This window comes from Phoca vitulina, unplaced genomic scaffold, assembly GCF_004348235.1.
Source record: "Phoca vitulina isolate PV1807 unplaced genomic scaffold, GSC_HSeal_1.0 scaffold74, whole genome shotgun sequence".
NCBI lineage: Eukaryota > Metazoa > Chordata > Mammalia > Carnivora > Phocidae > Phoca > Phoca vitulina.
Window position 1 is genome coordinate 3,173,399 of NW_022589777.1, and position 15,006 is coordinate 3,188,404.

Consider the following 15,006-nt stretch of genomic DNA (forward strand, 5'->3'; position numbering starts at 1 on the left):
GAGTAAGAGATGTTTTAAGGGGATCATTGTCAGTGAATCACAAAATTTTGAAAAGATGTTTTAGAAAAGAGCAAGAATGTGACTAGAATAGTTTCCTATTGTGATGTGTTTTGATACAAATGTATTCTTACCCCCTTGCCATACAGTGAAGCTCACTGATACCTACCTAGTGTGTTTGCAGGTGGTGAAGGTATGAAATCATGTGCTGTTTTCTTGTCCCTATTTAATTTTATTCCAGAGCAAAACCCAAAGGACAAGATAGCCTCTTTTTGGGACACTAGGTTTTGCCAGAGAACTTACAGGGGACTGATTGGATTTCTTGTCATCCCAGCATTCCTGGAACTGAGCCTTAATTCAAAGCATTCTTTAGTAAATTATACTTAAGTCTATGGCATTGTAGAGCCCTATGCCCATTTGCAGTTTGACTCTTGGCTCAACACTCCTGTCACATGTCATCCAGCATCCACTTAGTCACCTTCAGTGACAAGATACTCATTATTTCTCAGGGGTCCCATTTTCATCTGACAGTGTTCTTGTGAGGATTAAAATGTATAAGGAAGTTCGTATAGTGTCCAAAAATGCATGATAGCTCTTATTGTTTCTGTTGAAAATTTCTGCTTTGTTGAATTAAAATCTCTCTTCCTGGAGCTAATCTCATTTAATCCTACCTCTTACCTCTTATGACCCCATAGAACAGCTCTTTCAAAACATAGCCCTCAAATATTGAAGAATTATTATATAAGCTAAATAGCCACAGTTCTTTTGATCTTTTCTTCTGTAACTTCTTTTTTTTTTTTAATTGTTTCTACTTGCTTGTTAGTGGTTACAGTGGTTCCCAATATAGTAAAACTAAGTACCAATAATACCTGAACTTGTAGGTCTGGTACGGGACACAAATGTACATTTTTAAAGAGCACCCCAGTTGATTCTGATGTATGCAGTTTGGAACCTGCAGCTCTAGAACCTACTGAGAGATAAATCACAGTGTTAAGTGTTAGGAAGAAGAGGCTGTGACTGCTAACTTGGTCCCATAAAGCAGGGTTTCTCAACTTCTGCACTATTGATATTTTGGGCCAGATGCTTATTTGTTGAGGGGGATTGTCCTTTGTATTTTAAGATTTTAATAGCATTCCAACCCTCTAGATGCCAATCATCTATTCCTCCATTCCCCAAGTGTGACAAGCAAAAATGTCTCCAGATGTTGCCACATGTCCTTTGGGGGAGAAAATCACCCCAAGTTAAGAGCCACTGCCACAAAGAATAGAAAAATCCTAGTTTTGGTAGTTGGATAATAGCTAAAAGCAGCCCTCAATATTTCTTTCTCTCAGTGTTCTCTTGCATAAATAGATATTACAAGTGACTAACATAAAATTGGGGGGCTGGGTTAGATCTGGTTTAAATATATCAACCATATTTCAGTTTTTCTAATTTTCTTATATATAGTAGATTATGCATGGTCTTGTAATACACCATTAATCCTAAGAAACTGTGGTCTTCTTTAAACCTTCCTGTTTATAGTATTAATAGCCATATCAATTTGATACATCCTCTAATAGCAGAAAAAGAATCCTCCATTTAGGTCTTTCAGTGATTGTTTATCCTGCTCTTTTATTACTGATATTTACCCTTCTATGTATATGCCACCTTCCTTCCACACTCAGGTACTGGCTCTAGAAGAAGCATGTATTTCAGGAGCAGCATCCTGTGAGCCCATGAGCTGTTGTCTGTCTAAACTAGGTCTGTCTTCAACTTTGTCTTGCAGTGAGAGCTTATAAGAAAATTGTTGAATTGAGACACATGCTGGAAATTGCTGAGAGCAACTATAAACACCTGGGAGGGATAACAGAAGAAGATCTAAAGCAGAAGAAAGAACAGCTTGAGTCTGAAAAGTAATGTCCTCAAAACTCTAATGGTTTGTTTTAGTTACCTTTCTAAATGCTATGTGAAGGTTTGTTGACGAACAACTTGTTTTTCCATCCTTAGCAAAGAATGTAAGGTTCTATCCAGTTTTTCTCTTAAGGCCCCAGATGGAGAAGGTGTTAAGATTATTTTTAGTTAAGGTAAAATACGCATAACACGAAATGTATCATCTTAACCATTTTTAAGTGTGTAATTCAGTAGTGTTAAGTACTTCTACACTTTTGTACAACCAATCTCCTGAACTCTTTTCATCTTGTAAAACTGAAACTCTATAGAGTTAAGACTTTAAAAAAAAATAAAGATTTATTTATTTTAGAGAGAGAGTGAGAGATAGCATGAGCAAGGGAAGAGGGAGAGGGAAAGGGAGAATCGCAAGCAGACTCCCTGCTAAGCATGGAGCCTGACATGGGGCTCGATCCCAGGACCCCGAGATCATGATCTGAGCTGAAATCAAGAGTTGAATGCTCGACTGACTGAGCCACCCAGGCACCCCAAGACTTTTTTGAGACCACAGCTACTTTGAGCTTTTCAACCAACCGTCTCTAACCATTCCTATCCAATTGGACTGGAAGGGTGGGACGTGGAGCCAGAATTTGAGCCTGAGTCTGTTGGCCTGCAAACCTGTTATCTAAGAGGATTATGATTTGGAACTTCTAGCTCTAATAATAGCATTTCACTGTGAAATGGTTATACTATTGATGTGATTTTGAACAGATTTTTTTTTTCAAGATTGCTTTGCCTTTGAGCCAGAATGTACTTTCATGTCAGCTGAGACTGAAGGGTGTCTTCTGAGTGAGCTTTAATACTTTTCTAGCATTGGTTCCCCACTTGGTGTTGAGTACATCTGAAGACATTTATTCTTTTTAAAAAATTTTTTTATTGTTATGTTAATCCCCATACATTACATCATTAGTTTTAGATATAGTGTTCCATGATTCATTGTTTGTGCATAACACCCAGTGCTCCATGCAGAACGTGCCCTCCCCAATACCCATCACCAGGCTAACCCATCCTCCCACCCCCCTCCCCTCTAGAACCCTCAGTTTGTTTTTCAGAGTCCATCGTCTCTCATGGTTCTTCTCCCCCTCCGATTTCCCCCCCTTCATTCTTCCCCTCCTGCTACATTCTTCTTTTTTTTTTCTTTCTTAACATATATTGCATTATTTGTTTCAGAGGTACAGATCTGAGATTCAACAGTCTTGCACAATTCACAGTGCTTACCAGAGCACATACCCTCCCCAGTGTCCATCACCCAGTCACCCCATCCCTCCCACCCCACCCCCCACTCCAGCAACCCTCAGTTTGTTTCCTGAGATTAAGAATGCCTCATATCAGTGAGGTCATATGATACATGTCTTTCTCTGTTTGAAGACATTTATTCTTTAGGTACAAACTCCTGCTTTTAGGTCTAATTGTCAAGAAAAACTGGGTAAGTATTGGTTTGAGGGATGTCCTCTTAATTTTGTTGTGATCTGTTAGTTAGATCAGAGTCAAAATACAACAAAGTATGGTTGTATTACCATGTCCTGGGAATGATTTTCTCTTCTTATTCGCTCAATTCTAGGCTTCCACAGTGGGCATTCTTCTTCCCCATTCCCAGTCTTAACCCTACACACTTCCATACCAGAGCTACTACCGAATGCTCTTAGATCACCCTCCTAGGAACCTGACATCCTACCCAGGCTGCTTTGGGAATTCTCGTCCCCCCACCATCCAGCAATAAGACAGAAAAGTACCCTGGTTCAAGTCACATCATCTCTTATCTGGATTTATTTTAACATCCTCCTGATATGTCTCCCAGCTTCCTGTTCCTTCCCCCCTAATTCCCAGTCCCCATACCCTGCAGTCTGTTCTCAACACAGTGTCCAGAGTAATCATGTTAAAACCTAGGTACAGTAAGTCTCACATACCTTTGACTAAAAGAAGCTAGGCACATAAAAGTATATAATATGCGATTTCATTTATAAGCATAGGCAAAACTAATCTAACATGATAGATACTCAGAATGTGGTTCCTATGGGAAACGAAGTTTGCCTGGGAGGGGCATGGGGGAACTTTCTGAGGCAATGGAAATCTATATCTTGGTCGTGGTGGTAATTACAGGGTTTACACATTAATCAAAACTCATTGAATTATTCTGTTGATATTTATTTTACTCATAGTAACTTGTAGATCATTAAAAAAATACAAAAGCAAAAGAAAACAAATCTCAGTCAGATCATGCCATTTCTCTGCTCAGACTCTCCAGTGGCTTCCCACTTTGCTCAGAGTGAGAGCCTAGGTCCTTGCTATGACTTCCAAGGCACTGCCTCTTCTGGCTCCCTTTTGCCTTTCCGACCTGCTACTTGTCCTTTAAACTACTCCACCACATTGGCTTCTGCTTTTCTTCCAGTTCACCAGGCATACTTCTGCTTTAGGGTCTTTACACTTGCTCTTGCCTCTGTCTGGAATGCTCTTCCCCCAGATGTCTACTTGCTTACCTCTCATTTCCTTTAGGACTCTGTTTGGAAGATCCATTCTCAGTAAGGCCTTCCCTGACCACTGTGTACGAAGTGTTAATCCCCTCCTTGACAACATTTGATATTACTCTTTCTTGCTTTGTTTTTTTCATCCTTAGCATTTTTCACCTTCCCCATACCATGTATTTACTTGTTTCTTCATTGTTTTTCTTCCTGCACTGCTAAGGTAAGCCCCAGGAGGGCACATTTGGCCTGTTTTTTCCCTGCTGTATCCCTGCTGTCTAGATCAGTGCTAGCTCATAGTAGACTCCTCATTCATATTTGTCAAATAAATGATTTATTTGCCTTAAATGCAATCCATGGATGCTTTTTCACTCTGGCCAAAAATAATTATTAGTTGATACTGGAGATTGATTGAGAAAACTTCTTTTTGACAGGACTGTCAAGGAGCTGCAGGGCCAGCTGGAGTACGAACGGCTTCGTAGAGAAAAATTAGAAGGTCAGCTGGATGAGTATCGTGCAGAGGTGGATCAACTCAGGGAGACACTGGAAAGGATTCAGGTCCCCAACTTTGCTGTGGTTGGTATCCTTCTTAACACATTTATCTCTCTCAAGAAGTAGTATATAAGAGTAGCTAAGAGCATAAGCTTTGGACTGGGACTCTGGGTTTGGTTCTTGGCCACAACCTTTTTTATTTTGGACAAGTCATTTAACCTCTCTGCCTTATTTTTAAACTGGAGATAATAATTTATACTTTGTAAAGTGTTGTAAAGACTAAAGGAATATATCTCTCTACATAGCTATATCTTTATATATATAACTATATAAAACTTTATATGTACACACACATGCATACATATATATCCATATTTGCACTGGTTAGAACAGCATCCTCATTAATAAATGTACAGTAAATATTGAGACATATAAGAAAAAATATTTTTTTATAAGCGGAGTGATAAGAATTCTCAGGCACCTAGAGTATGTATATTTTAATATTCTAAGTAGCCAAAATAAAGTGGAATGGAGTCCATGTAAGAAAGCTTCAGCCCATCAAAAGAAGTTTTTAGTATATGTGCTGCCAAAGTGAGCATATCCTCAAGAGGAGTTTGAAGAGTAGAAAGGAGCCAGAGTGGGAGTTTTCATAGCATCCTTTGTTCAGATTACAGAGTAATGAAAGCTAACACTTGTAACACTTCACCTTTACAAAGTTTTCATGTGTTATCATATGTCATTTGATCTGCCCTCATTTAACATGTGAGGAAACCGAGGCTCAGAGAGTTTAAGTGACTTGTCTAAATTCACACAGCTAGTAATGGTGGGACCAGTATTCAATTTCTAGCTTTTGACCCCATAGCCTTAGCTCTTTTCATAATTTCTAGCTAGAATTATGAATTTGAAATTCAGAATACAGCTCTAAAATACAGAAAGATGCTTTAGAGTGACAGGAAGGACAACTATGTAGAAGGAAGCTGAAAAGAAATGAATATGACAAACAGATACAAAGAACAAATACAGAAAAGCAGGTAGAATATAGAGAATAGAGTGAAAACAAGAAATTCGGGCCACCTCGTCTCAGAGTGGACAGGCAGAGAGCACGCTGGGGACACTCTGTGACCCTCACTCTCTTCTGTGAGTGAAGATGGCCATGATGTGGCCTTTGGGGAAGCTCTTGTGGTGTGGCGCAGGGATTCAGGTACGCTTCGTATTTTCCTTCCGGCTGGAGATGTTTTCTTCAGTCATCACGGGTGAGTTAATTCTGCCCCAGACCTGTATCACCTCGAACCTGATTGATAAAAAAAACTTCCTGGCTCCTTATAGTTTGCACAAACTTATCATTAGTCTCTTTAATAGCCACTTTAAAAATATGAAAATAGTCTGTGTGCTTGTTGTAAAATGTTAAAAACAGGGCAGTCGTTCCTTCCCGCACCAAGCCCCAGTCTCCGGAGGAGGCTACTGGCAACGGTTTGGTATGCCTGTTACACAACGTGCGATGCATTTACAAACACGTATGTGTATTTCTCTGCATGTACAAATACAGACGCTTTCGCCGAGTTTTGGTATCTCACCAGTCCTTAATTTTCCAAGAGACGTAATTAATTATAACAACCCATTCTCTTCATTTTTGCGGTGCTCACCTTGTACCGCCCTCAGCTCCCGGGGGACTTTCGTACAGCGAGGCCAGCCCGCGCAGTCACAGGCTGTGGGCTAGAGGACCAGCGGACACTTACCTTCCATTGACGACCGCGGACAGTCGCAGCCCTGTTGTTGCCTCGTCACCCTGGGGCAGGCGCTCTGCACACCCCGCTGCCGTGACGGGGGCGTGTGTGGTTTTGTCCCGCTCCTCGGTCTTTCAGAGATTACCCAAGCCTCACCTTCTTTTGAGTCATTGCAAATTGATTTGTCTGCCTAGAAAACTTTGGTTTTTTAATGGCTGTTTAAATATTTTCTTACCCGGAAGTGTCTGTTTTCAGGGTCAGGTTTGATTCCATGCTCTCCAGCACATCCTCCCTCAAAACTTTGCTCTCTACCAACAATGTGTAGGTTTTCAGGAGAGCTGACTCGAGGGCCCTGTCCTCTGGGCCCATCGTTTTTTTTTTTTTGCAGTCCTGCTTTAGGTTAATCGAATTTTTGTAAATGCGCAAATGTCATCGACCTCTAAAGGCAGCTGCAGGTCTGGCACTGCTTTTCTGCAAAAGCTTCTGAGTCTCAATTTCATCTTTAAAAAGGGGAAAATCTATCTCACGAGATTGTATTGATGTTAAATGAAATACTGTGTGGAAATACTGAGGTATTTTCTATCTAGTAGTATTCATGGTAGTATATTCCCCCCTTCTGCATATCTTTTCTTTTTCCTTCCTTTCATTTTCTGTATTCGAGTTTAATAAACATTGTCAGTAGATAAATGTATAGAGCCCAGTGCTTCTCAAAGTAGAAGGAATTTGTTTATTTGGGAGTGTAAATATATAAAGTAGAAATGAAATGAACTTTCCATTCAGTGCTCATTTCTATAGATTCAAGAAATTCTGCCTCAGTCTCCTGCCACCTTCTGGTCAGGACCTATGATTGCATTCAGCTGTACCTTTAAGACTTTTTCCCCCTCTAAATAACAATCTGTAATAGTATAATTTCTCTCCAGGAAAAAATTTCTCAGGGTAGTTTCTTAGGGTAGTTTGACATATATAATGCACTTAACTAGTTTTTGATAATAATAACTATTACTGTTTTGGGGTGCCTGGGTGGCTCAGTTGTTAAGCGTCTGCCTTCGGCTCAGGTCATGATCCCGGGGTCCCGGGGTCCTGGGATCGAGCCCTGCATCGGGCTCCCTGCTCGGCGGGAAGCCTGCTTCTCCCTCTCCCACTCCCCCTGCTTGTGTTCCCTCTCTCGCTGTCTCTCTCTCTGTCAAATAAATAAATAAAATCTTAAAAAAAAAAACAAAAAACTATTACTGTTTTGATAACAGTAACTATTTTTATAGCCCAAGGGTGTGGGCAGGAACAGCTTGGGGAATACTCAGTCCAGGGGTGGGCCGACCCTGTGCCTTGTGCTGTTCTTGGAGCCCCTGCATTCAGCTCTGTCCTGACCAGCTGGGTGCAGGGAGAATTATTCATAGATGACTAACATCCAGTGAGCATCCACTGTATTTCTAGCCCTCTCTTGCTCCTTTCCATGGCATTCATTAAGTGAATCTTCTGTGCAGGGTCCTGAGAATATCGTGCTGGATGAGAAATATTTGGGAACAGTGGTGGCAGGCAGAGTGGGCAATAGAAGGCTGTGTGAACACAGAGGAGGGAATGGAGGAACCAAGAAATGTGATTCCTAGCACTATGGGGCTTGCAACGAATCCAGAGGAGGCCTTTCTAACACTGCGTATGTCAGTTAGCAGTATATTGAGAAGTGCTAGGCTAAGATAAAAGCAGAAATAACTAGGCATTCTCTTTTGGGGATGTATTCGGTAGAGACAGGACTGGTTGATTTCTCTACGTGTCCCCTAGTCTGTGAGTCAGCACAGAATATGATGTACTGGTACTTCAGATTGGAAAATTTATTTACACAAAATCCCAAAAGAAATTTAATCCAGAGTTGAAAATATTAGTATGGTTAAATTTTTTCTTGTGGAACAGATAATGTAGAAAGATGAAATTGTGTCTAGTGTAGCTTTCTCATTTGGCCCTCTTTTCCTGTTTGTAGGAAGATGACTCTTCTTGTGAGTCAAGCAAAGAGAAGAGGCGAATTAAGAAAAAGGTGTCTTCTGGGGGAGTTTTTGTGAGAAGGTACTGATCAGTGAAATAACTTTAAATAAACTTCCTTGATTTTTCTCTTTTACTTTTAAATTGATAGAAATGTAAATCTATATAAATGCTCCTCAGAGTTAATCTTATATACTATTTCAATTCTGAAGGCAGAAATATGCTATATAATATCAAAGGGATTGCTAAAATTACATGTACTCAGCTGGGCTCCCCCTCCCAAAATACTTTTTATATATTTATGAGTAATTGATTTTGCAAGTATTCACACAAACTTTAAAATATAAGGTGGTACAGTCTAGTAAAAGAAATATAGACATTAAAAATTATCTTTTACTTACTAGAGAGTATCATTTTTTAACTTTTCAAATGACTTTTAAGAAAGCATCTGGAGGGGCGCCTGGGTGGCTCAGTTGGTTAAGCAACTGCCTTCGGCTCAGGTCATGATCCTGGAGTCCCGGGATCGAGTCCCGCATCGGGCTCCCTGCTCGGCAGGGAGTCTGCTTCTCCCCCTGACCCTCCTCCCTCTCATGCTCTCTGTCTCTCATTCTCTCTCTCTCAAAAAAAAAAAAAAAAAATTTAAAAAAAAAAAAAAAAAAAAAAAAAGCGCATCTGGACTCAGGAGATAATGCAAATAAGATGAGTAAATTTTAGAAAAGGGCAACCAAATATCTCAGGAAAGTTTTATATAAAATAAAAATCTGCTCTTGTAAAAGAAAAAAAACCCATATGTTTGCTAAAAATACTGATTTAAATAATCTGTTTTAGAATTCAACCATTGTTCTGTCTTGCGAGCTTTATAAGAAATCAATATAAAAATGAGGCCGACTGGACAGGATAATAAATACATGGCTTTATTATTCTCTCTTCCCTCCCCCGCCTCCTGACATTGCTGACCAAAAAAACCACCACAGCATTTCAGTTCTGACTTCATGCCCTCCTTTCTAACTCTACCCACTTCCTCCTCCATGTAGCCAATTTGTGACTGTCTTGGGGCAGTTGTCTAGATCGGCCTCCCCCTGAAGATCTGATTGTTGGCTTTGGGCCTTGCTGGCCACAGCCTTCTCACCACACCCCCGACTGCCCACCCTCTGGGCCCTGGCACGTACTTTCCATGGACGCTTAAAGGCCATTCTGACACAGTATCATCGGGACCAGTTTGCCCTGACATGAGCGTGTTTGCATGTGAGACCAGTTCAGGCTGGTCAGGGGTCTGTAAGCCAGTTTTAAAAAATGTTTCACCTATCCTTTTGATCATTGTTAGTTTCTCTATGGTTTGCAAGAGGTCTTCGATCTAATAAAACATTTATTTGGTACGTACTATGTGTGAGACCTGTGCCGAGTCCTTTCCACGTATTATCTTTTAATTCTCACCACAGCAGTAGGAGATGATAGGTGTATTTTACAGATGGGAATTAAAGTAATTTGCCCAGAATCACACAGCACTGTGGAACCAGGATTCTCACCTCAGTGGGGCAAGTTCAGAGTCTGCATTCTTAACCACTACAGGAATTCCCGAACCCAGTTTCTCACCTTCTTCCTTCCAGGCTGGTGACCCTAAGGTGAATCCCTACTCTGTACATAGTTTGTTATTCTTGCTCCAGTTTTCTCAAGGCCACATCTCCAGTCTCTCTGTACCACTGAGGTAGGAAATAACTAGAAGAGTGTTGTTGTCATAGAAGTGTGCACCCTTGAAGGAAGAGGTTCCCTGGTTGTCCCCCAGTACCTGTTCTCCCTTTTTTCCGCAGTGTTAGGATTTACCTGGGCTTGTGGCTGCTCAGGATAAAGGCTAACTAACTTCCCAATCTCCTTTGCAGCTAAAACACCAAGTTGTGGCCAATAGAGTGTGGGCAAAAATGGTGTGTATATAACCTCAGGGTCATGACCTTAAAGGGAAGGGGCTTGCCCACACATCTTGCCCCTGTTTCTGGAATGTGGATATGGTAGTGAGTCACTGGACCTTGTGAATGAGGGCAACACCAGGGATTGTAGAATAAGATAAAAAGGATCCTGCGCCTGGATACCGTGGAGCCGTGGAGCCGACATACTAGCCTGGGAAAGCTTATACCTACACTGTAGGTAAGAGAGAACTTAAACCTCTTTGTTATTTAAACCATTATTATTTTGGGTCTTATTATAGCCACTGAATCAAAATTGTTAATACAATCCTGAAATTACATGTTTTTAATCATAAATCACATATATGTATTATTGTCCTGTTACGCGTGGTGTTTTCCAACACAACCAATTCTTGGATTTTCTGGACACCGTCTGGGTGTTCAACAATTCAATTCTGATACTAACTTCCCAGAGTTCGTGTCAGACCACAGGTTAAGAGCTCAGTCCCACAAGAATGTCGCCACTTCAGACACCCTTTTTCAAGTCCCAGGTTGTCACTGGTACTTCTGACTAATCAGTGGTACATCTGGGGGTTACCTGAACCCCCTCCTCAGGTTCCACAGTTGGTTGGAATGACTGACAGAGCTCAGAAGAAAAATACTTGACTGTCACCAGTTTAATAGAAAGGATACATTTCAGCAACAGCCAAACGGAGATGCGAAGGACGAGGTGCGGAGTGAGAGGTGCATGGGGCTTCCATGACTTCCTTCTGTGTGCCACCCTCCTAGCACCCTGATGTGTTCAGTGGATTGACCAGTGGGAACTGAACTCAACCTTCAGCTCCTCTCCTGTCTTCTCCCTTTCCCAGAGGTTGAGTTGGGAGATCAGGGAGGCTGAATGTTCCAATCTTTAATCACGCCTTGGTCTATTTGGCAACCAGTCCCCATTCTGAAGTTACAGAAGGGCTCCCAGCCGCCTATCCCCTCAGCATACAGAATACACTCTTACCATTCAGGAGATCTGGAGGATTTTAGGAGCTTTGTGCCAAGAAAACAGAAGCTTGTAATTACCCCTATCAAGAAAATACAAGGGTTTTAGGAGAACAGGAACTGGGGACAAAGACCAAATATATATATATAATGCCACATTATGTTAGTGAAACACAAAAACAGAAGTGAAAAAGACGTTAGAGAGATATAAGTAGAAATGTTTTTTTTCCCATGCCTTGTGATTGTTTGTCCATCTATCAAGAGAGGCCTCAACCTGTAGATGACTAGAATACCGAGTAAGAAAGAATTTAAAGACTGGAATTTAAAGACTGTGTGGCTTGTCTGCAGTATAGCCTTGGCAACCTCAGTTGTGTGAGTTACAACTGTGTCACCTTAACTTCATTTAGCTTGTTTTTTCAGCTGTAAAGTAAGGATAATACCACCCACTAAGAGGAGGACTGCTTTGAAAAAAAAAAAAAAAAAAGGTGAGTTGCTATATATTATTTAGCATAGTCCCCCTTGTATAGGCAGTGGTAGCTATTATTCAACAAAACAATCACTAAGTTCAGCGTTGGTGACCATTGCTGTTTCCATTGCCTCATTTTTTTCCTTCATATTAAAAAAATACTGCATACTTTTAAATATTCATGTATCAAAATTCTTAAAGATTGACGAAATGGGAATTATAAACTTTGTTTTTCAAATACGGTGAAGGGTTTTTATTGACCCTTGACTAGTCCTTATATAACCCTGCTTGGTCTACTTAGTCACCAAATAGAAGTTTACTGAATTTAAGTGACTCATAAAAAACAAACAAAAACCCAAAAAACCCTCTTCATTTTATGTAAATTTAAGATGGGTTCCTAAGAAGCAGGGATAAACTGGTTTTTGTGAATCAAAAAAAATGAAGTATATGTAATAATCAGAGCCCAAGACATAGCAACTTGAAGATTTCATACCAAGTGTCCTACAGTTGCACTAGGGCACACATTATTTTAAAGTTCAATGTTTTAATTCACTACCAAGAAACCCAATCTCCATATATGGTAAGTTGCCTTTAAAATCCAAACAACTTTGTTAAAACGAGATTTTATTTTCTATGAAAAGGTAACTGTGCAGTAGTTACCAGGGAAGCTGAATACAATTACAAGTATGTAGGCTTGGGAATAGTTTTTAAATTTGCAGCAGACATTATGAAATACATTTGTTCAAGCAAACACAAGAAAACTCTGGATTGGTTTCTATCAACTATGAAAAGGATAAAGACGAAAAAAGCCTCTATCTCAAATCAATCAGGTTTTGAATGACAGCTTTTCAACATAATAAAGACACACACAAAACACAAACTCAAAGCACATCTTCCCATTTTAAAATATTTTTTAGTCCATATGTACTCTGAATAACCTTGTATTGAGTATCTGCCACAACTTCCATGTTCAGAATAAATGTATCCTGGCGTAGTGTTCTAAGCCCACAGCAGCATAATATAGTAGTTTCTCTACTATTTCCAAATTCTGTAAAATCCCAATGCTATTGCCAGGCAAGTAAACACTGAGGCTGTGAAAAGAAGATACCATTTTATGGGTCACACATTTGATATTATTTTGCAGAGACAGACATAATAATGTCATCTTCAAATTAAATGAAGAGCAAAAAACAAAGGAAGTCCAACCAATTTTCTACCTTAGGTGTTTTATTCCCAGAAAATTACGCTAAGGATAAAGTATATCTTTTAGGGCAGGATAAATACCAATTCTTAAAGGCTTCCTGTATTTTAAACCAGAACAAGGATGACAGTTTACAAATTATGTCAGTTAGAATCTATAAACAGTGCTTCAAGTCATTAACATTAGTATTAACAATGACTACTTTAAATGATTATGCAATCTAATTTTAGATCTTATTAAGTGGGAAAACCTTCTTACCAAAATTAAAAAATGATGTAATAAAATGGACATCCATATCATCCAAGAGAAGAAAACTTTAATTGCCTTTTCAGTACATTTAAAAACAATTTCATGATTATAAAAAATTTATACATGAAATTTTAACGAAGATCCTCTAAAAAATCACAGGTAGAAGAAAAGGCTTTTAAAGTAGTTAATGTGCCACCTACTCTTTGCTAGATTCTGGACAGAAAACATTTTTGTTCTCCTTTAAGAAATTAAATCTGGTGAGGCTTTCAGGGACTCCCTAGTTTCTAGTTTGTTTAAGTAGCCTTGACTTTTAAAATAGAGACCCAGAACTGAATGGCGAACTTTTATGACTAAAGATTCAAGAAACAGCCTTTCATAGTAAAGCTACTGTAATTTAAACATATAACTCTACACATTATCCCATTTGATCCTAATAACTAACTGAAATTTGGTTAATGACAAGGTCATTTCCTTAATTTTTTTTTCATTTCCTTAATTTTAAGAAATGGGATTAGGCCTAAGACACACAGGGAGGCTGGATATTTGAGGAAAGAGTAACCCTTAAGTTTCTTGTCAATTATACATTCTGGTCAATTATACATTCATCCATTGGATCCTATACTCTTTACCATGTTCCACAGCAGTGTGCTGAGCAATTATATACATTACCTTATTTAACCACAATTAAAACCATATAAGATTGGTGATATTATCCCATTGCAGAGATAAGGCAACCAGCCCAAAGTTATAAATTGCTGGCAAGTGGTGGAACAAGGACTCAACATTATGTGTACTTGAGTCCAGAGTTACTGTTTAAAAACCATTCTGTTCATCTTACTTACCTCTAGCCACTTGAGGGATTCAATTTAATTTGTCATTTCTTGAAGCCACAGAGTGCTGTGTAGGTGATTATATTCTCTGCTAACCCAAACTGCTGATAAATTTTCTTAGACTACCAAATGAACACTTAAATTATTGAGGAAGGAGGCATTTCATTCCTTTTTAGAATATACAACACAATGGTTACTGTATTGAAGTTTCTGCTGTGAGTGGTTACTATGTCTCACTGGTGTTATTTTGCTACCCAAATTGCTTTCACCTTTGCTATTTATCTTCTGTGGCCTGTGAAGGACACATCCCTACATAGGATGCTCACGTGAGTGTGTATCTGGTACCTCTTAAGTACTCTGTAATGTTAGATTGTCTTCTTACTTGTCTGTTTAGAACAGAATATGCCGCATTACCTATATCGATCACCTGGAGCGGCCATTATCTTAGAGCTCTTCTCTCCTTGGCAACAGTGATCTGGGTCAAAGGGTGGTGTTTGACTCAAAAATGGGCCATTCAGACGCCTTCCCAGGGCTGTTCTGAATTGGAAATAAGGAAAGGGGTAATTTTTCTTGGTTGGTGAAACTCGAATGATAGGAATCTGGAAGCTACAAGTAGCCATGTTTCCAATGGAGTTGGAGAAAGATGGCATAAGAGAATGAGGCAGATACTCAGAGACAAGATACAGAGTAAACTGTGATTCCAATTATCCCTGAGGTCAAGCTATACCTATGCCCTTCCATAATTCAATATGTAAACTAACACATTTTCTTTTTATGCCTAAGCTAGTTCAAGTTGGATGTAT

The 15,006-nt window shown here is 39.6% G+C and overlaps 2 protein-coding genes across 3 annotated transcripts in view; one reads left to right on the forward strand and one right to left on the reverse strand.

Moving 5' to 3' along the window:
* The window catches only part of ANKRD42 (ankyrin repeat domain 42), a 76,145-nt gene extending 66,487 nt beyond the window's left edge, over nt 1-9,658 (forward strand). The window contains exons 9-12 of the mRNA XM_032393497.1: nt 1,763-1,889; nt 4,817-4,958; nt 8,571-8,653; nt 9,604-9,658. Of these exons, the coding sequence (XP_032249388.1) occupies nt 1,763-1,889; nt 4,817-4,958; nt 8,571-8,653; nt 9,604-9,652 (401 nt within the window). The 3' untranslated portion in view covers nt 9,653-9,658. The remainder of the gene's footprint in view (nt 1-1,762; nt 1,890-4,816; nt 4,959-8,570; nt 8,654-9,603) is intronic.
* Nucleotides 9,196-15,006, reverse strand: part of CCDC90B (coiled-coil domain containing 90B) — a 41,291-nt gene continuing 35,480 nt past the window's right edge. Inside the window, exon 9 of one of the 2 annotated variants that reach the window (XM_032393498.1) lies at nt 9,196-11,540. In XM_032393498.1, the coding sequence (XP_032249389.1) occupies nt 11,473-11,540 (68 nt within the window). In that variant the 3' untranslated portion in view covers nt 9,196-11,472. Of the gene's footprint in view, nt 11,541-12,739; nt 13,015-15,006 lie in introns of those variants that run through there. The other variant, XM_032393500.1, reaches the window with a different exon arrangement.